At 32.3% G+C, this 23374-nt stretch overlaps 1 protein-coding gene across 1 annotated transcript in view; it reads left to right on the top strand.

The window, feature by feature from the left end:
* LOC137928759 (proton-coupled amino acid transporter-like protein CG1139) overlaps positions 1-23374 on the top strand; it is a 48639-nt gene that overhangs the window by 14746 nt on the left and 10519 nt on the right. Inside the window, exons 2-6 of the mRNA XM_068771720.1 lie at positions 6094-6147; positions 17827-17940; positions 18896-19046; positions 21839-21960; positions 22038-22122. Coding sequence (XP_068627821.1) covers positions 6104-6147; positions 17827-17940; positions 18896-19046; positions 21839-21960; positions 22038-22122 — 516 coding nt within the window. The 5' untranslated portion in view covers positions 6094-6103. The remainder of the gene's footprint in view (positions 1-6093; positions 6148-17826; positions 17941-18895; positions 19047-21838; positions 21961-22037; positions 22123-23374) is intronic.

Raw genomic sequence — 23374 nt, 5'->3', positions numbered from 1 at the left:
CAAATACAACAAGCTGATTATTTATAAAAAAAGCGTGACCGATGTTAACAAAATTGTAAAAACAGCAAAATGAGAGCATTGACTTTGTACTTCTTGATCTGTGTTTACATTGACTAAATAACTATTTGTATGAAAAGGTGCTATAATTTACAGTGAGTACATATTTGTTTTAAATTTTAAACTTAAATACGCTTTATTAATTAAATTTCAAAGAACTTGAATTTGAAAGTTACAGACTTATTTTTTAAATAACAATATTGTTGCATTGAGTAATTTAGAGGTCTTGCAATTTGAAGTTGCAGTGGGAATGACACACAGCGCACAGAGCAGATGGTCGCTGGGGCCTTAAGTTTAAAGTATAGACCATGAAAAGGCATATTACTTTATTAAGGTCATTTAAAGACATTGGGTGCAGGCCGCTTCCAACCGGTTTCAGCAAAAAAAAAATGATTTAAAATAAAATTGATTTATTTAAAATTGGAACTCATAACAAGACTTGGCGATCGGCAACTTTTTACCTTTTTTTTGACGCTATTATACAAAGTGGAAACTCCATAATAACACAGATTGCCAGATATAGCCTTATAAAAAAAATAATTAAGCGATTTGTTTATTAAATAATATGATTTTACCATCAATTTACCTTTAATATGCGTTTGAATTTTTCATATAGAAGTCCTATAATGTTTTCCGGAACTTTATTAAAAATTGATGATTCTGTTTATAACAAATGAATGTTATCTTAGTTTTTGTGTCAAATAGTAAATAAATGAACGTTTTTTTTATTGAAACAAATAAAAATTAGTAATTCATTACATATTACTATAATATATATATAAAATACAAGACTTAGACAGTGGTAAAGGATGCCTCAAATAATTTATCAGTTTAATTCAAATTGACACTATCTTTTGACGGAGGTCGTTTAATGAAAATTAGCTCCGCCAGCATTTATGTATTCTTTCAAGAATAAAAAGATTTATTTTGATACTTTCATTGACCAAAAAATATCCTGTAATTAAATTAACAACCAATTTTTAAAATTCATACGCGTAATATCGGGCACTTGTAATATATTGTTAGCCAAATTCTGCTCCAAAAATAAATTTCTAAAATTATTCGCATCCTTAATTTTATTTAATTATTTACTTTATTTGAATAGGCAAATAACACGTTACTATTTTTTAATAAAAATAATCGAGATCATATTCAACGTTACGAAAATTTCTCGCTTTACTGATATTTTTTGCTTGCCAAAATACAATTTTACAGCGTACAATAAAAAAAGCGATTTTACCAAAGAGGTTACATATATATAAGACAAAGGATTAAAAGTAATTTAGGGACAATAAGTGTGTATTTACAACCAGATTTAAACAAGAAGAAACGTCTAGCCGAAAAAGTATTGCTTGAAGACGTTATGCGCAAAACGATAGTAAAATTCTTTGAATTTAAGAATATCTTGATTTTTATAATAAAAATGAACTTGTCTCGAGTTCCCAAGAACTCTTAAAAATACTGAAGACGACAACCAAAGGAGTTTTATCCAAATCAAATATGACTGTAATGCTTGATTAAGAATAACGTAAAATTCCATTTGAAGACAAACAATTTTTTGTTGGTCATGAAAACTTATTGAAATAACAAGAAGATAGTAAACATATCTCACAAAATCTTTGTCTACTTTTAGATAAAAAAATTATCCGGATACGGTTGGCTGGTAACAGATATTTTCGAAGCCATTGCGTTCGTCGATCAAAAGATTAAATCTGTTGATAACATTGCGACATAAGAACTTGTCTGTTACCAAATAGACACTTGAATTTGTTTAGATAATAGGTTACAACAATAAAATTTCGTGACACTTACATGATATGGGAAAGTGTTTCTCTCAACTATTTTTTTTTGATTTTGAAATATGAAACACTTCACCCGAAGTGTTTTTGGGAGACTTTAAGATGGTCACCAAAGGTCGATTATCCATCTTAAAAGATGTTCTTCGCTGCGTTTGCCGGCACGTGTTCATCACTCGAGATCGTGTGGACTCAAGCGGCTATCTATTCTGCTTGCTATCTGCACTGAACATTGCTACTTAAACTTGCCAATTCACTGGCCTATCATTAATCAAGTTCTTCTGAATTGAGTGATTGCTAAATTCTTTGGTTATTTACTTATGCTATATGTAGTAACTGGATGTTCAATGCAAAGGAAGGTATCTCTTGTCAGGCTCAGAGTTACGATTTCAGGCAGCCTTATCTACAGTTGTTATTGTTCCGATTATTCTTAATTGCTACTCTTAAATCAACATGAGCAAGTAAGAAAAGGACCAATATTTAGCCACTTTTGCACATGCAGATACACAGAGTTGATTCTGTGTTTGGCACTAATCGGTGTAACATAACTCCTGAAGATGCCCCGTGGAGGGGTGAAACACGTGTTGAGTAATTTGGCGGTGGCGGTTGTGTGATTCGCATTGTTTGCCGCATACGCATTTATCAGCGGGCTGGCGGGCGGTGCACTTTATTGCACGACTACCACTGCATGTGCGGAAGTGGCTAAATATTGATCTTTTTCTTACTTAGGATGGACTTCCGCGAGGTAACGCCTGATTCCATTAAACATGAGCAAGTTTTAAAATTATTGTTTTTTTTTAATCCAGATGGAAGCACATAAGTAAAGGTGTTATAAAAATACATTAAAGATTTCGTATTTTTTTTTCAAGTTATTATAAAACACAATAGATGAGTTCAAAATACTTTTTTATTTCATGTTGGGCCTTTGAAGTCGTATTCGATATAAATCAAATATATACGTAAGTTCAACATACTCGACATATTAGAAAGTTCTTAAGAAACCACCATTTTATTTATTTTAGATTGAACCTTTTCAAGTCACGTTTGAGTGTACATACGCTGTTGTGAAGTAAGTGTTAATCTGATCGTAATGGATATGGTACATCGATAGCAAAGTTTGGCCACCTCTCATATTTGAAATGCAAATTTTAATACGGACGCTCTCTTGAACACTCTTGTAACTTAACTGCCAGCTCTGCCTTCTCACAAATATTTGCATACCTCTTTGTTATAACTTCATATGCAATTCTTACTGTAGTATCTATTATCAGGCTCTTATTTAGAATATCTTATTTCCATGGCTTATTATATTATTTTATTGGAAATTAATATTACATCGATTAAAATATTAAGAACCACTCACGAGTTTTCTAGTGTAGCGTTCCATTTGTTACGGATGGATCACGAAATAACCTGTGTTTTCTTGACGTTGTCTTTGATGTCATCAATGGTTATAAATTGTATCCTACTTTATGTATTTAAGTATTAATATCAGCCAATACATTAAACTAGTGGATAAATTGTACTGCCAAGAATATAACAAATCCTACTGAAGGCTCGCCTTCATCTCATTCACGCTGAAGAAAACGATGTCATTGGTGGAATCCAAACAGATGATTTTATGAAACTTTGTAAAAATGTGATAATACCTAAAGAGCATCTTATCTTACAATTTCTTTAAATTTAGTACAAAAGTAACAAAGCGATATTACTTAATAATAGTAATATTTACTAGCAAGCATCATTTTGTACAATTTACGAAAGTTTCACAAAAAATTCTTTATAAATAACAAAGTTATAATGATTTTAGAACGGAGAAGTTTACCCCAAAGGTGCCAGACGTATGTTTTACAGGTTCTGTTATGAAGATTTATTAAGAAAGCTTATTATATAATTTTTATTATTAATCGTATAGTTGAAGGCTATAGTTTACATAATAAATAGAGCTAGGTATGCGTTCAATATGCAAACATATTGAAAATTTATACATTATCATAAGGTAAGTAAACCAATAATAAAAAACAACATTGCTGTTCGCGATAATAAATAAAAGGTCGAAGGAAACAAATAAAGGTGCCTCGCTCTTAAAGTAACTTAACCTAGCATTTTTTTATTCACTTTAATAAGTATTGTTAGCAAAATAACACTTCGACGACGTGTCTGTTATCCTAGTGCTTTTTAATATAATAAGCATGACACAAAAACAATGCACACAAATGACGATATGGAGTATAACTTGTTATTTCGTATTCCGATAATGAATTACAAGTCTTGATTGGTCTTGGTACGTTAAATTTGTGTCATTATCAATTACATAATTGTTTTATTTTTTTCGAAAAAAAAAAACTACTTTTACTACTACTACTTTAAAGAAGAATTAGTTTTGTTATTCTTCTAGTTGTATTTACAACTTAAGTCGACAGTGAACTTTAGTGCTACCGTCTATCTAGAGTACAGGATGTATCGTGAGACGAGTGTGTAGGTCGAGTAAATTAAATATAGTCACTCCCTGTGTATTTTACTACTTACCGGTTGTACTAGTTTTACTTCTTTTCTGTTTCATTTGTAAATTAGATTAAAGTTTTGTACTTTGTTTTGTATTCCCTCCATTACTGGGGGCCTATTGTTCCCCTAACTTATTTTTGGGACAATGATTTTACGTTTTTTTGCATTACACGTTTTTATTTTCACCCTCTCACTCTCCTCCTCTACAATTTCTCTCTCTCTTTTTTTTTCTTTCTATCTTACGCAATTTCTATCATTCTCAAAGCATTCATAAATCATCCTTTACTAGATTTGTTGCAATTTTAATTATTTAAATTACGAATTTACGCTTTTAATTTTTTCTTTAGTTTTTTCTTTATTGTGTTATTCGATATAATACTATTATAACTTTGTAAACTGTATATTGCAATGTATTTACTTACTCCATTTTGATTGTAGCATATTTTTTTTCAAAGTGCCTGGTTTTAGGGGACTTCTCGTTCAACCCCTATAATATATATTAAAATTTACACTTTCTTTTATTACTCTCTTCTTCCATTCCTCATAATATCTATCTTTCTGTCTCTTTCATTCCATAATTCATTCTATTATTCTCTTCCGCTCTTTAAACCTTTCATCGATCCAAATCTGCAGTTATATCTAATTACTATTTATAACATCACAGATTTTATTTTCATTTTCCTCTTATACATATATCACTGTCATTTATCACGATTAAAGTAAATTTCTTACATTTCCACTTTTCCTAATATAATTAGTTCTAGTTCACATTTTTCCTTGCCTATGTGTAACATATGATCCTCGTTTAATTTTATGTTAAATAGATAACTATAAAAACAACTAAGCAAATGGTTTAAATTAATTGAAAGGTATACTCAACTTTTAATGCTAATTCTGTGTTACTAGCGACATAGTGTAACCGCATAATATTGATATCTTCCATTTGATTATATTCATATCAGCCGATAGATGTCCACTGTGATATTAAGGTTTTTCTCAAAAATCGCTAAAATGACCGGTCTTCCTGCCAGCACTCGCGACCCTACCAATGTCGTTGGCAATCTAGTAGGGGACAAATCGCCGCGTCTACCGGCTCGTAGTATATATATATATATATATATATATATATATATATATATATATATATATATATATATATATATATATACTTATGTCATGATTGCTTATGCGTGTTAAAGTTTTAAAGGGGTAAATGTAAGGCTCTTTTTAAATTAGAAGTGAAGATATCACTCCGAAACATTTTACACTACTGTATTTTTTTTTCTATTAAAACGTAACTGGTAAATAACGTCTGCCAGTACCAAGTCTCCAAGAACAAATAGAAAACAATAATTAAAAATTTATAACGGTAATATATGACGGTGTTTAGAGCATGCATTTCTTCGGTTACTTTAACACATTCACTGCGGCTTGAGGCCGATTCAGCCTCATGGTAGACTTTGCACTGGTGCGGCGCGTAAAACTCGTGTTTTCTCTCTAGTGCGGCGGCTGTTTAAAAATGATTGAAACATGAGGCAGAAAAGGCCTCAACCGCACTGCTAGGAAGTTCAGCTTGAGGCTGATTCGACCTCAGCCGCACCAGCTGAAAGTTCTTCAAAATTGGGCCCGCAGTGAACGTGTTAACAGAGCGTTTATATCTAAATACGTACATTTTTCAATAGTTTTTTAAAATAATTACTGCCTTTTAAAAGATAATCGTTTCGTTTTGTTACAGATAAAACAAGATGACTCAGGAAAAGAAACAAATTTCGGAGAACTTCAACTCGACGTAAGTTTTAAATGTCACAGCTCCTTTAACGAAGGTCGATTCCACTATTTAAACATTCCTCAGAATCGATAACTTGCCTTTCGTTTTACAATTCCAACTCGTATCTATACGTCTTTATGTATATGTTTATGTATATGTCTTTTAAGATCCACGATAAGTTATGCCCGCAAGAAAAATATATATAAATAAGATTAATTAGATTATAAATAAAAATAATTTTACTGAAAATAAAATTATTAACAGAAATAAAAATTAAAACAAAATTTATACACGAGTGAAATCAACTTTGATATTGTAATATTCTGTAAAAAAAAGATATTAAAGAAAAGGAATAAAAAAGTTTGTGAAAGATAGAAAGAAAGTGCATAAGAAATTGAGAAAGATAAAAGATGATTAATAAACATAATCAAAATGTTGATAAATATATTTACCCGATAATGTAAAGATCTTATACCAAACATTGTAGGAGAAACATATATGTTTAAAAACATGCATGCTTTATATACCAACCTTTAACGTGATGTCAATATTTACAGTCAAAATAAGTGTTTACAGCTTCTGGATTATTTTGTATTTACTCATCATCGACATAAGTTTAGCTGTAATTCGTTTACTGCTCGAAATGGTTCTCCCTTGATGATTTCGAGCAGGACCAGCTGGAAGCGATCTGCAGCATTTTTGACGAACTTAACAAAGTGGTCTGTCAAATTTGTAACATATATTCACCCCATTTAATTAACATATATCTACTTTATTTTAACATTAAAATATTGTGTTACTAATTATTTTATTACGAAGCCTATATTAAGTTACCGATTAGTGCCAAACACGGAGTCTACACTAATCGGTGTAACATAACTCCTGAAAATGCCCCGTGAAGGGGTGAAACACATGTTGAGTGATTTAACGGTGGTAGTTGTGTAATACGCATTGTTTGCCGCATGCGCATTTATCAGCGGGCTGGCGGGCGGTGCACTTTGTTGCACGACTACCATTGCATGTGCGGAAGTGGCTAAATATTGGTCCTTTTCTTACTAAGGATGGATTTCCGCTAAATAACGCCTGATTCTATTAAAAACTTATATTAAGTAACTTATATGGTTAATAGGTATAGATGTAAAGGCTTTGAAGGAGTGAGTTTATACCATTTTAATTCAATATTTTCCTGAAAGTATACAGAAACAGCGTGTATGTGTAATATGTACATTATATTTATATGTCTTTTTAATTACGTTATTGATTAACATCAGTTTGTCTTAATGGTTTTAGGTTAAAGTTTATGTTTGAACGGTTTAAGATTTATTCACAAATACACACATCTTTGCAATCAACGGCTGTTGGGAACGAAAGGTTCTCGGATACAAGCCGAAGGTCTCGGTGTAGATTTTCCCAATACTAGATGGACAAACGAATTAGTCAAGTCCGCAAGTGCGTGCAACGCAAGACGTATTTACAGTTTCAAAATAATCTTATATTTATTTGCCGCATTTAATTTACACGTATCTACTAAACTTTAATATTTAAATATTTTATAACCTATTAACCTGAAACATAGTCTTATATTTAATATAAAGATTACTTTACAATTAACAGATCTATTTAATTTTAGTATTATGAATATGTTACATTAGCATATCAGTTGAGATTATTGATCTTGAACATATGAACTGTCGGGCTTCTTCGGGAACTGTCCCTGTGTTTACATATAAGTTAACGATGGATATCGTTTGGTGCTCTGCTACATTTATTTATTAATATAGTATTATAAAACTAATGAGGTTTTAATTTAAAAACATATCTATTTTGTTTTCTAAGCTTTTTGGTTTTTGGTATTATATTATATTTTTTAACACATCTTATATATAGTACATAATTTATTACGTAAAATGAATCATGATAAAGATAAAATAAAGTTGGTTTATTCAACAATGGAACTTTAAACAGAGCTCTTATTGATCGAACTTATTATCTATTTGTTTTTGAAGTATTTTTTTATTTTTGATTCTACTCTACTTCTCAACGTGTTATAGTTGTGGAGAAGAAGTAGGAAGAAACTTCACAGCATATGTTTTCTTAAATGAAAAACACTGATTTATACAAACACACTTTATTAGATATAGCCTAAATGAAATCAAAATAATCCGGGGATATCACTGCCAAGGATTCTTATGCTTTAAATATTCGTTTATTGAATAATAAACTTTTTCCGTCAATTTATTTTTGATATGCGTTTTAAAATTTTTTTTGGTAGTCCAATAATGTTTCGCGGCATTTTGTAAAATGGAATCAGTTTAATTGGAAGTTGAATTTAAGCTAGGACTCGATTTAATAAATTTAATTAAAAATACAATAAAGAAAGGTTTCAATAACTGTAATGAAAGCTAGGTTAAATCATAATAAGATGATGCTGTGTATGGTGAGATTAAATGTAAGGGAAATGTTTATTATGAGTTTTTTGTGTAGAGTCGTGGATCGAATCCACGACTCTACACAAAAACCACTACTAATTTCTACTACCAATAATTGATAATAATAAAGCGAGAAGATAGGAGAAAACCGCCGGTATTTATAGATAGAAGTAGTGTGGTATTGGATCATAAACCACTCAGCAAAATTATGGGATTTTGGCTAGGAGAGGGTAATACTTTCGCTATATAACGCTGACATTGCTTCATCAGATTTTCATTTGTTTCTATCAGATTTCTTTGGGCAATGTTAGGTTAATATCAAGAGAGGACTGCTGAAATTGCATGTCGCGTTTTTAAATAGAAATACTGTTTTTTTTTCTAAAACAAAAAATTATCGAACGTAATGCACATAAAATTTCATGAAATCTAATATATAAAATTCTCTTGTCACGGTGTTCGAACTTGAACTCCTCCGAAACGGCTTGACCGATTTTTACCAAATTTTACATGCGTATTCAGTATGTCTGAGAATCGGCTACTATCTATTTTCCATACCCCTAAGTGATAAGGGTGGTCCACCCCTAAATTTAATTTTTAATTTTTTAGACAATTTTTTTGGTTTTTATTTTATTATGATACAGCATACAAAAATACATACAACCTTAAATTTTCACTCCTCTACGATCAACCCTTATCTTACACTTGTTAATTAAAAACTTTAATTTTTTTTGCAAAACAACGTTTGCGGGATCAGCTAGTACTATAGATAAAAAAGAAATAGATGTTTCGTATTTTCAAATAAAACGCTAAGAAACTTTTTACTGTATTTGTTTTAACATTCGAAGTAGTGGAAATAATTAGGCATGTAATGATGGTAAACTGACAAAAGAATCTAGAATTATTATTAACAGTAGTCAGGACTAATGTAATCTTTAATCATTTTTCTAGTTAGTCTTATAACGTAATAATTAGTACATTGGCAAGTATTAGATGAAATAGTCAATGCAGTGAAATCAATAAACAAATATATCTGAAAGGTAATTAGTCGAATTCATTCGGAAACTTGTTTGCAGGATATATGGGAGCGCAATTTAAATTTATAGTTGTTTGTAACTAACGTAAATTTGCTAAGGGATTATTGACTGGAGTAAATTGGAGCAGTTCGTGAAATACTCTAAGTACCATGAATAGTATAAGTCAGTTGTTAAGTTACTTGAACTTGAACTTATTCACTTTATCACGTTATTCGTGAGTTCGATTTCATTTTCAATTTGTGAGTGTGTGTGAGTGTTTTTTTATTTATAGCCTCCGATACTGTAGTATTGTAGTTTCTGTTTTATTTAAGCTTTATTTATTTCACATTAGTGTTATTTTTTCCTATTCCTTTAATATATTACCCGACCTGTACAAGTGATTATAATTGAAAATTTGTAAAGAAAATGATAATTTGATTTTCACCTAGCACTAGCACAGAAAATAACTAAAATTTAATACGGCTATAGTCTGGATTTTGTACGTATAGCCAAAGCGGTCCAGCAGATTGACTATTTGAAGCGGCGAAGAAGAATAAAAAGCAATAAAGAGCGTAGAAGGATATAGGGCATCTAACTTCTGGAGATTACAAAACCGTATGCGCACTGTTGAATGTCCACCCAAAAAGTGGATCGATCTTGTTAAAGTTCTCGTAACATGCAGAATGCAGACCGCTTCCAAGCGGTCATATAAGTTCAAAAATATTATGGACACATATGTTCAGCAGTCAACAAATCTTGGTTTTTTTTTTATTTTATCTCCTCCTGTGTGGTTGACTCATTTTGTCCGCCTTTTTCAATGTACATGATTATCTATTGTGGCGTGTGAAGCATGCTCACTTAGGCTCCTGTCTATCTGAGTTAAATGCAGGTAGACTTAGGCATCGTGGAAGAAGTTCACATTTATTATAAACAATATTTTTAATAAAATTCATCTATAATAACAGTTGCATAAGTTTTAAAATTAGTATCGGTACCCAATCTAGACTCAAATAATGGTACTCTTTAAAATACAATAATAATAAAGCTTTATTATATTCATTCCATACAAATGAGTTAAAATTAGTAATTTTAAATAACAGTCTTGATAATTTTGTACTAAGTTTGTATGGACACCCTCAGGGTAAAAGTCTCTTTCAAAGCTTTCCATTTTTCTCTATCTTTGGCAACTTAAAGCCACCCGTGACCTACCGTAGCCACGATCTCGTCAGCCAATTCTCTAGTGAAAGGCAGACCAAACTCCAATACCGGTGTTTATTAATATTTGAAACATCAAACAAAATTATCTTACTATAAAATCATTCCTTATTTTATTTTAGTCAAACGAAACAAATTTTTGCGGAATATATCAAAAGACCCATCCAAGGAATATAGGTCGCAAAATATAGAGGGAAAAAAAAAATAATTTGTAAAATTGTCGTCCTTCACTTTCGGTTCAGCTTTTCTTTTTGTATTTTCCTCATTGGGCTTTCTGCTGATATATATATTGAATAACTCTGTTACTTCCGTCGTATCCTCTAAATGACAGTATAAAATGTTAGCACCGTTAAAATGTGTATTTCGGGTTAAGATTTATATGTGCAAAACGTTATTTCTGTTATTATTTTTCTATGTTAATTATTTGAGTTTTGAATCACGTAAATGTCTACGTGATGTCTACGTGAACTGCTGGACATAGTCCTGTTCAAGTTCCAAAATGATTTCCTCGGATAGACCTTTTCTGGTGACCCAGGTCGTCTGTGCACCATGTATGCGGTCGCCCTAATGTTTTGCCCATCCCCGTTCTCCTCTCCAGAAACATAAGGTACAGCTGCTATCTGTTCTATCCGCTATTTGGACTGTCCGAAGCTACTTTAAATTGCCAATCCTTTGGCCTTTGTTTCATATTTTTGTTTGCTATATAATGTTCCTATTTTAAGAATGTAGGTCCTCTCAGAAAGAGAGTACGTTCAATAATTCATCACGCGGAATTTGTGCAGAGAAAAGTAGACAAAAAAAATCTTTTTATGCATTATATTTTGATTTTAAAGATCAAAAAAATTCGGTTTGTTCACGTTATATTCCTTTGTATTTGTTGATAGAGGGAATATTATATTTATGGTACATATACAATAACATATTTAATAATTTTGTAGGTTATAAGAGTTCAGCATGTTCACTGGGTATATAAGGCTATGGGAGATGGAACGAAAGTATTTAAAAACAGCTTTATTTAATTTTTAATTATCTTTAATTACCACGTGAGAGTTATACGAGTAGACGTAACATCATAGAATGACATCATAAAATGTAGGTGTCCCCATATCTTATTCATGTAATTGTCCTTACTCCGAATCTAAAAAGTATAAATATAACATATTTGTTAGAAATAAGAAGCAAATTTAACTGAAGAATACCATTATCATAATGATAGGCTATGGGTTTTATGATAGAAGTTTTATTTTGACTAGAAATCTTTTACAATTTAAAAAGGTTTTAGACGAATGTTTGTTAAAAAAAATAACGGGAGTTGTTGTATATATTATCCCACATAGGGGTTATTAATCTCATGAAGCACATAGAAAGGTGTAACAAGCTTTCCAGCTTTTATCTAGCTTTCATTCTTTTTCTTCATCAGTCGTACACTCTTGACAGAGTGGTCGTGATCATGTTCCAATCTGTCCTGTTCCCCTTTCTTCTCTCGTATCGCCATGTAGATCGGTCTTTGGCGGAGTGAGAACATTCATATGTAAAGTCTTTATAAAGGACTAGATATGAGAAAATTTGTAAGTCTAAATCAGATTCAAGATGTAAAATTTTAATAGCTATCCCTTAACATACAACTTAATGGCCGCATTGTTTAAATGACAAGTACAAATTCAATGACAATTTAATATTCATGTAGTTAACAAATGATTTTAGTATAGGTAGGTATAATTTGCACTGTTTATAAATTGATATTGAAATTTAGATTCTAAAATATATGACCTTATTGTTCTGAGGTTAATTTTTTTACGAGATCGAATAAGGAACGAGGAGTTCTATAGATAAACGAAGTTGAAATGGTAGCGGACCGCATAGCACGCAGAATAGATGGCCGCTTAATCCTTAAGGTTCTCGATAAAGATAAAATTCATTTACACAACATTGGAACTTTTTCAGAACTACTATTGATCGTCAAATAATTATTTATTTATTTTAACCTTTTTTATTTTTTATTCTATTGTACTTTGCAACGTATTTTAGTTGCGGAGAAAAAACAGGAAAAAACTCCACAACAACACATCTTTGAATAGTTTAACCATACAGATTTATGTATATAAAACTTATCAGATATAGCCTAAATGAAATTAAAAATAATCAAGCGACATCATTATCACGGGTTTTTGTCGTTTAAATATTCTTTTATTGAATAATAAGCCTTTTCGATCAATTTACTTTTAACATGCGTTTTGAATTTTGTTAATGGTAGTGGAATAATGTTTTGCGGACTTTAAATTAAAAAATCCGACTCTGGATTAGAGATTTTTGTAGTCGTAACTTTGGTGCCGTTAGGTTTTTCTGTAATATGTAAATATATTGTTAACGTCCACTATTTATTCGAATTAATTCCAATTATTGTACTTTCGAAAAACGATGAATGCAAGTGGCATTCAACTGATCTTAGTTTTTAAATGGCTCCTGATTTTGGAGACTTTTCGTACCCCCTACTTATGGTATATGTACTTTGTTTGTTTATTTTTTTTACTTTCTTCCTTCATGCTTCATAAGCTCTTTTATTTCTTCTATCTATCCTTATAATATCTATCATTCTTAACATACGTAGTATTCCTTCCAAACAATGCATTTTCTCTCTCTTCTCTATTCCTAAAGTATTACAGATGTTCTATTTAAATATCACTGTACTTATTTTCTAGTTTAATTTATTTCTATTAGAACCAATATTGTTAGAAATTTAAGCGGAAGCACGGGCCTAAAGCAGTAAACGTCTTACGGTTGAAATAACAACGGTGATGGTTGCTACTGCAAGGTGATCTATAAGGATTTACGTGCATTTCCATAGAACTAACTTCATTCCGCGCGACCTTGATTGTATCTAACAAACGGTTAGTTAAGCTATGCGTTGACAATAGAGAATAAAATGATATAAAGATTTCAGTAAACAATTTAACCTTGAGATTTTCAATGCGATGACGTCATCGTGGTTGCTCAACCGAATCTGTTTTGTGTACAAATCTCAATGAGTTCGAATCGCTTTCATTGGTGATGGCTGTTCATTTGTTGTGAAGCGTTACTATTGATCTATTTTTAAAAGAAACGATATCTTAACTGATATTAATATGTCGAAGACCAATTAAGGTGTGACTTGTAAATATTCTAAAACAAAGCGCTTGTAACTTTTACATATTAATTTGGCAGACAAAACATACCACGTATATATCGAAACTGGAGCTATGTGACTATAATCATTCGAGCATATTTTCTGCTTTTGTACTTCCACCACTGGACAAAGACCTCTTTCATTGTTTTGTAATAAGACCGGTTAAAAGTAGCATGCATCTGGCGTCTTTATAAAAGTTGCTTTCTCTATCTCGTGGACGTCTTGCACTCCGCTTGCCTGTCTGGAATGTCTACTACAAAACTAAGTTCTCAGAGGCGATCTTTTTTGAATACTATGTAGTCTGTCCACTGCGACAACTTGCCAATACGTTGGCTGTGTCGACTACGTTTTTATAAAAATTTAATAATCAATTGTTATGGTTTATATAAACATAGAAGTAAAGAGACATATTTATTCCAGAGCACAGTAATTTTCCGTTCGTTCCATAGCAATTATTTTGTTACGGAACGAATAGTTGTGCTCATTAATTTATGTAAGAAGCATATGTTGGATAGTTATTACCGATTTCATATCTGGAAGGTTATGTAGCTCGTGTGAGTTTCGTTTCTGGAGATTTTGGAAACTCTGTATATACCGGGTGATTGGTTTTTGGGTGTACAAATTTATAAAGATGAATTTCTAGCTCATTTACTGTCAAAATGTGCATTCAGTCATAAAGTCAATAGTTTCATAATAAATAACACAAAAAAAATATTTTAAAAATTCGGATTACTGAGTATTAAAAATAATTATTTCTTACTATCTGTACCTGTAGCCTTTGTACAGTCAGCAGTTATTAGTCTGATAGCTTTCTGAGAGATATATGTATAAAAAATTAAAAGTATTTTTCTGACAAATGAGCTATATATATATATATACATTCACACCCTTAAAATAAGAAAAGGACCAATATTTAGCCACTTCCGCACATGCAGTCGTAGTCGTGCAACAAAGTGCACCGCCCGCCAGCCCGCTGATAAATGCGCATGCGGCAAACAATGCGAATTACACAACTACCACCGTTAAATCACTCAACACATGTTTCCACCCTCCACGGGGCATCTTCAGGAGTTATGTTACACCGATTAGTGCCAAACACAGTTGCTTTTGTTTTTGACACTAATGAATTCGCATTGTTTGCCGCATTTATCAGCGGGCTGGCGGACGGTGCACTTTGTTGTACGACTACGACGGCATGTGCGGAAGTGGCTAAATATTGGTCCTTTTCTTACTTATGATGGACTTTCGCAAAATAACGCCTGATTCCATTAAATATCCTTAAAGTTTCAATATCTTTCCAATCAATATACATAACATGAATTTTCAAATCAAACCAAGCAGTTTTAACTGCAACAACAATGGCGTCAATTTACACACTCTAAGCGTTTATGTGTTTTGGTAACATGAGACAACGCGTGGAAAATTTCTTCTGATGAGTCATCGATTGGGCATTCAAAGAATTAATTAAAGTAAATAGATACAGTGGAACTTATATTTCAGTCAACAAATTATACGAAGATTTACCTTTGTCAGAAAATCTTGTTAGGATATATGAAATGTTTAATGTTAGGTTTTATATGCTTTAAGTCATTGATGTGGGATGTCTTTGAAACTATAAATAAAACATACATTTCATACTGTATCTCTAATGTGTAAGTAATAGTAGATACTGTGATTGCCTTTAACAAAGTGGTACAATATTTGCCTTATTCACCATTGATTGCTAAATGATATTTATTATATAAATATCATAATATTTATTATATAAATGATATAAATATAAATATCATTCAGTACCGAATCATACAGCTGAAATAAAAGTTGGTGGGATATATAATTGGAACTACTATAGACAAACGGTCTAAAGAAGTTACAGAATGGTACCACAGATATCAAAATAGAAGACAAGTTAAGCAGTACCTTAGGTAGGAAATGAAATTATAAAAATAGCTGAAATGGTAAGAGACAGATAGTTATGAAAAACTCCTGGGATGATGGCCTAAGCTGAGAAGGAAAACCATCAAGAAACCGGTGTCTAAGCAAAATTTTTATTTTTAACATCAGTATTATACTAAGTACAAATAAGGAAAAATGTAACTTAAACATAAGATCGTTAATAAAAGCTATATTTAAATATTTATTTATTAAGTAATTGTGACAGAGATTATAATATTATTTTGTCATAAAAACATTTCTAAATCAAGTATTAAAGCATTGATAATGCAAGATATGTTCACAATCTTAAGATGAATCTTTTTTAATAATTGTTATACAACAATTATAAAGAATATCTGAATAATGAAATACATTTGTATATAAAGGGCGGGTTGTCCAGCGGTAGAGGACTAAGACTGATCGAAGTCGCGGGTTCGATTCCTAGATATAATGTTAAATAATCCACACTTAGACTAATGATATGCTATTGTTCACAAAAAAGTTCCCAGAGGATGTACAGCTGCATCTTCTGCGTACCATAATACCATACTGCGATCGACAACCCGCCTGCCAAGCGTGGTGATTGTGGTATATTTCTCCATAGATATCTTTGGGGGAGGCCTGTGCCTAGCAGTGGCTGTCTATGGGCTGAAATGACGACGACTTTTTTGGAACAAAATAGCTGAAAAGAAGAATAACAATATACGTTGATAAACAAATTCTAGCACAGGTTTTTAACTTAAAACTGATTTCAACTATAATTTGTTTTTCCTGCATATGCAAAGCTTTGCTAAAATATTGTTTTCCTTATTATGGTAGCCTTCTTTTATTAGGACAATTTATATATTACATTATTATATATTGCATACAAGAGATTAGGATAGTATTTAATTTCGGTAAACAATTTCGAATTGCAATGCCCTTGGACTTACTATCTTTTATCGCTTTCTCTCGAACTAACACAATCGATGCGGTTATCAGAGATGTCAAAAATGATACATTGGTATTATATATTGTAACTCTAAAAACCACGATGACTTGAGAATATTTTGTGTATTCTTTTAATATACATTTCTTTCAAAATTAAAAACTTTGCTACATTTACATTGGAGAAATAGCCTATGTCTTAAGAATATAAGATCATGCCTAGCCGGCACCACTAACAATTTTAATTATAGAATACAATACAGTTTTAATATATACTTCTCATGTTCTACTAATAAGGTAACAAAGTATTTTGAAAACCGAATGCTCTGGCGGTTTAAACAACACCCAGTGCTTGCCGACGATGCATCTTTGTCTATACCCACCACAAAACTTAAAAATATTCGTCAACTAAAAATAAATATTTACCTCTCATAAAGACTTGACCACGCGGTAACTATGTATAAAGTATATACAGGATGATCCATTATAGCTGGAAAAGCTTTAAAGGGGTGATTATATAGCTCATTTCTCTGCAAAAAGACTTTTACATTTATTTACAAATATCCTGTATAAAGTTAAACTTTCTTGGATTTCGACAGATCAATAACTTCTAGCAGCACAATGACAGGAATAGATTGTGAACTTGTTAATTGTAAATTTAACATGTTGTAATCCTGATTTTAAAAACGATTTTTTGTTATATCATCTTTACGTTATTTAATAAATATTCTGAAAATATTGGTTTTCGGATAGGGTGTACCGTACAACAAGTGACAACAAAAAAGACACACCGTATCAAGATATTCACCTATTCAAAGGCTTTATATCTGTAAACATTATTCTAACACACACACACACACACATACACACACACACACACACACACACACACACACACACACACATATATATATATATATATATATATATATATATATATATATATATATATATAAATGAAGGAGATCATGGCATGGTTCCAAGTAATGATATTAATCTTTATTTTTTTTTATTCCAGAGCAAATTTGACGACGAATGCACAGTTCCAATCAACTTTTAGTATATCATCAAAAGATGTCAATGAAAAACCTTACAACCCTTTCGAACATCGACAGCTTGAACATCCTAACTCGTGAGTTTTAATTATTTATTTATTACTTAGCAAGTAGTTATTTAACAATAAGTTCTTTTGATGGTGCACTTAAACTGCTTTATCGTCATCATATCAGCTCATAGACGCTCACTACCAGGGATAGGCCTCCTGGAAGATCACGACGATGACAGGTGTTCGTCGTAGGTATATCGTCATTCCACCTAGTGGGATATTTTCAGTACGCGGTGTCTACCGGCTCGTGTTTTCCGCACAAGAACTTTTCGGCTCCAACGGACGACGGTTGTACAACTCTTGTACTGCACACTGCCATTTCACACAGCTATTCTTTGAGCAACGTCATCTGCTCGAAGCCCTTGACTTGGTAGAACAGAGTGATGTTTGATTTACAGATGATAATGAATTAGTTTCTAAGAAACTTCTCAGTCTTAAATACCGTCGGCGAGCAGCAAGTCTGCAAATTGAGAAACTCCACTACCTTATCCTACTATCACCATTTTTCTATAGGACGAGTAGAAGGTCGATCCACCGCCACTCTTACACGGAGAAGTTTCATTAGAAGCGTACTGCCCAATTATGGAACAATTTGCCTTCTTCCTTATTCCTTAGAAATTCAACTCAGTACTCTTTAAGGTTACAGTGAACAGGTACTTACTAAGTCTGCGTTCTTCATTTTTGACTACATCATCACTTTAAAATACTCGTGATAGTGGTAAAAAGTGGACGTGTAAAAGATAAAAAAAAGTATGGATCAAAAACCTAACAGTAAAGTGACATATATATTGCTTTCTTTGCTTGCGTGAACGATGCTGCTTATATCCTCTTTCTGATGTATATATATTTCTGGAATCACTTAAAGTAATCACTTGTGTGATTCACGTAATAGTCCAATTTGATACAAATATAAATTATATTCAGCTCCCCTATAAGGCAAGTGAGCTACGAGTATATATTAACAGACTCTTCATTTTTGCAGCACTTTCGGATCAACACTGCATCTGCTTAAAGCATGTCTTGGAACTGGTATACTTGCTATGCCCGCTGCGTTCAAGAACTCAGGTTTGGCCGGCGGTGTAGTTGGAACATTGTTAGCTGGATTAATATGCACTCACACCGTACATGCCTTGGTGAGGAGTTTTAGAATAATTATTTTATCTTTATTATAAAATATTTTAATTAACGCACTATAATTTTTATTAAATTTATAGGCTAAAACGCCGGAATATGAGTCCAATGATGACGCTACTTAGTTATATTACAATATAACTGTGACAATTTGCTTAAAAAAAAAGATGTAGTTTGAGTTTTATTTACTGCTTATGCTATTTATACTTATTAAATTTGTAGATGTTATCACATTTACTTTTCTTTTTAATGTTTTGTTTACACATTTACTTTCTTTCTTTTACTGTTTTACAACTACGCTATGTTACGGGGTACTGTATCTGGAAGCGATTTTACTCGTGTCTGCGCGCTAGTAGGAGATATCGTTATCTGGTCATTCCGGCGAATCTCTAAAGACGCGGAATGCGGGGTGGGGTTCCGCATATGCACGTTCCGCGCAACGACAGCCATCCGTAAGCTGTAAATCCGAAAAATTAATCTGTAAATCCGAAAATGGCAAATAATCTTATAATTTTATTTAATTGTATATAGTATTACCACCTAGGATAATTTAAAATGATCACACGTGAACGGATATGAAAAATGCCAGAAGAGGCCAATTTAGAAATTTGGTTTTGATTGAGCTCCTCTTTAATATTATACTTAAAAAGCTACAAGAGCTTCAAATGCTCCCGATCTGAGACGATCTGACAACAAACTCGGATGTTTTTTATAAGCATTAATTTCCAAGCTTTACAATCATTTAAAAATTCTTCACACTTTCATTTACTTTATTGGAGATAAACAGGAACAAAAGGCAGTAAGAAAGTACAAACTTAGAAACTTAGAAATATAAAATTAGTAACAATTGTTACCTTATAACTATCTCACTAAGAACATTTAATGATTTAAAGTCAAACAATAACAAAACAAAGAAAAATGTTACTAAACAGGGATCAAAGATCCAGCGCATTCTGAAGAACGCACCGCAATAATTACGAGTTACAGCAAGCCGTCACGTTCCAATGAGGTTAAAATTGTATTGTGTGTACTCAATAATTTCGAATGAAATTGTCAAGTTGACTTTGAGAGGATTAATAAAAATATTAAATTCTTAAATAATATCAACACCAGCGTCCCCTAATGATCGACACGATGATAAGTATAACGCTACCAGGATCGTCTTTCCGAGACCTTAGCTATGTCTTAGTTCACCTACTGGGCCTGCACCTACAATCCAGGCCGGCTAGTGGTCTCCGTTCGAAAACCTTTCGGATCCAATGAACATCGGTTGAACGATCGCTGTTCCCCACCTACTGCCACTTCAGACAAGCCATTCTTGGAACTACGTCGTTAACCTTGGTTCTTTTGTGCGTCTAAAAGATCGTTACGTTATTTATTTTAATCATCCTTTACATCCGCGGAATAGCAATCAAATGTAAATAGACGTCGACAGAACGTAAATATTAGATGTCCATTACCCATCAGACCACGTGGAAGAAGAATTGATTCCTGTAAGTACTCAGGCTGTATTTTTAATCATCAGAACGACCGCAGTTGACCTGGAGTACCATAGGCATGATTCTGCTTTCAGTCTTTCAGCTTTTGAGTTTTGAACTCTTACACAAAGCTGCTACTTAACTCCTGAAAGTAAATGTAATGCAGATGTACAGGAGGTTTTTGATTATGCAATGGCTGATAAAGTATCCAACGAGAAAGTCTCGAAGGTGACGGATAAGGAACTGTAGATAATAAAGATATAACATATAGAATTTCGACGAAATAATGATAAATAACAAATGACTGCTTCACCAACTGATTATGTAATACACGTTATGTGATACGCAAGTAAGGATCCAAGGTCGAAAAAAGGGGTTCAAATACACCTTATCGTTCATGAATCTTTTCCTATCTTTTTTTTTTCAATTTAAATATAAATACCATCTAGTAGAGAAGAACCGAGGTCATCTACGTAGCTCGAAGATTTGCTCCTCTAAAATGACAATGGCCGGGACACATCGCTCGTGCAACTGATGGTTCTTGGCGACGAAAGGTTCTTGGGTAGGACCACGAGCAGGTAGACGCTTCTAAATGAACAGATCAGAAAAAAAAACAAGGTCAACGATGTAGATCGAAGAATTGCTCGTCTGAAATGAAAGTAGCTGGGGCACAACGCTTGTGAAACTGACGGTTGTTGGGGAAGAAAGGTTCTCCGATGGCGACCACGAGCTGGCAGATGGTTCGAAATGAGCAGATCTACAGAAAAACTATGGTCAACGATGTAGCTCGAAGAATTGCTCGTCTGAAGTGGCAGTGAGTGGATGCTGGGGCTGAAAGGTTTTCAATATACTCAGCGCGGGTAGGCCCCCCCCCTAGTTGGACAGTCGACACAATTAAGGGCAAAAACTTTTGCCCAGCTATAGGCTTTTATCGGTTAATTAGGTGACGATGTTGACTACGGACTTCGCTATATCGAAAAACTGTATCGATAATATAAGTCGCTTCAATTATAATTGACCTCATGTCGAAAATGACATCACAAGAAATAGACAATTTAATAGCATTACATAATCAATAAAAGTATTATAATTTCAAATATGTTTTATAAATGAGCTTAATAAAGGAATACTCACGTTAAGTCTATCAATCCAGTGATGTCAAAGAAAATGATCTTGCAATTCTCTAGAAAGGTTTTATAAAAATTCTCTTCGGAATCTAAATTCATTTGAAGTCTATACAAAGTTTGATTATGTTTGTGTCTCTTCTGCTTTCGTTGGTACAAATATTTTGATGAGTCATCACTTATTGTTTTTAGGTAAGAGCATCACAGGAGCTATGTGTGATAGCTAAGAAGCCATCGATGGGTTTTGCAGAGACTTGCGGCGCGGCATTTACACATGGTCCAAAACCATTTCGATCATGGGGTAGTACAGTGAAGTAAGTTGCATCATTTTGTTCTATAATTCGTTTATTTTATTTATTAATCATTTCTAATGTTTTATTTTCGTTTTTAGGGTAGTTATTGACTATTCAATGGCTATTACATACTTCAGTGTACTTTGTGTTTACGTGGTCTTCATTGGTTCATCATTTAAAGAGGTAATTTTTAATTTAGTTAATAGTAACACTATTGCTAGGTGTAGGAGTGCATTGATGTACAGTAAGGCTAAAAGTAAAAACACAATAAACTATACATGAAAAATAAATAACCAAGGATAAATGTTGAAGAGACTTCTAGAAGCAAATACATGCATAAAATATTCGTACAATCATCTCTGTAGCGTGTGAAAATTCTTTGCAATGAGATTTTACTTCCTTGTCGTAAGATAATTTAATTACTCATTAAATTTATCTTCAGATAAACGTTTTTAATATTAAAGTAAATATGATAAAAAGAACGTTTGTTTATTTTGTGACATGTCAAATTATACAACGCATGCGCAACTAATCTATTGTTTGGACAACGCACTTTATTTTAACCAGATATTTTAATACTAGTTATGTTATTTTAATACTAGTTAGACGCGAATATTGCGTATGTACTGTCAATAGTTACGCCTACTTAAGGTCAATTGATAATAATAACATATTTTCCATCTAATCGCATATTTTATAGCGTGTGGGTTTTAAAAATAAATAAAATTTCAAAAATTCTTGTTCGTTTAGCACATGAAAAATTGTGGTACATATTCTCTAGGTAAACAAAAATTACTAATATGGTGGAATGGTAAGTTAAAGTTGTAGCCTACAGGCTGAAAGATCAGAAAAGATGCTAAGACTCAGGGCAGGATAAAGATTTGGAGTGAAGACTATTGACCGGCAAGCCGTAGTATGTTCATCGACAAAATAGATTACCTTGTTAAAATCGAACGATACAGACCACTTCCAATCAATTCTATTGGATGTAAAGTAGTCTATTATTGGTAGTAGACGTTTTAGAGCTGAAATATTAATGAATAGTAGTTTAAACAATTGTAATTTAGCTAAAGCAATTAAAATAGTATTAGGTTTAAAACTACGATTTTCAATACTATACCGTGTTTATATGTACGTTTATAAAGTCGGCGTTGTACATATTTAACATCGCTCTATTCGATGTAATATTTTTTGATATCAAAATTAAGTGGATTAATAAAGGATAACGCACAGCTGTAATAGCCATACACAAAGTAGGTATAAAGCAAAATGCAATTATTGCAATTCTTTCTTCATTTGGTTTTAGTCGAAGAAAAATCGTCAACCTGCCAAGCGTGACGATATCTCACCATAGATATCTTTGCGCGAAACATATGCCTTGCAGTGAACGTTTATGTTCTGAAATAATGACTTCGACGAAGTTTAGTCGAATGTA

Source organism: Battus philenor, unplaced genomic scaffold, assembly GCF_028537555.1.
Source record: "Battus philenor isolate CCGP_79_NKW_IND1 unplaced genomic scaffold, ilBatPhil1.0.hap1 SCAF_4, whole genome shotgun sequence".
Lineage (NCBI taxonomy): Eukaryota > Metazoa > Arthropoda > Insecta > Lepidoptera > Papilionidae > Battus > Battus philenor.
The sequence above is the reverse complement of the archived record's forward strand: the minus strand, read 5'-3'. Positions and strand labels throughout refer to the sequence as shown.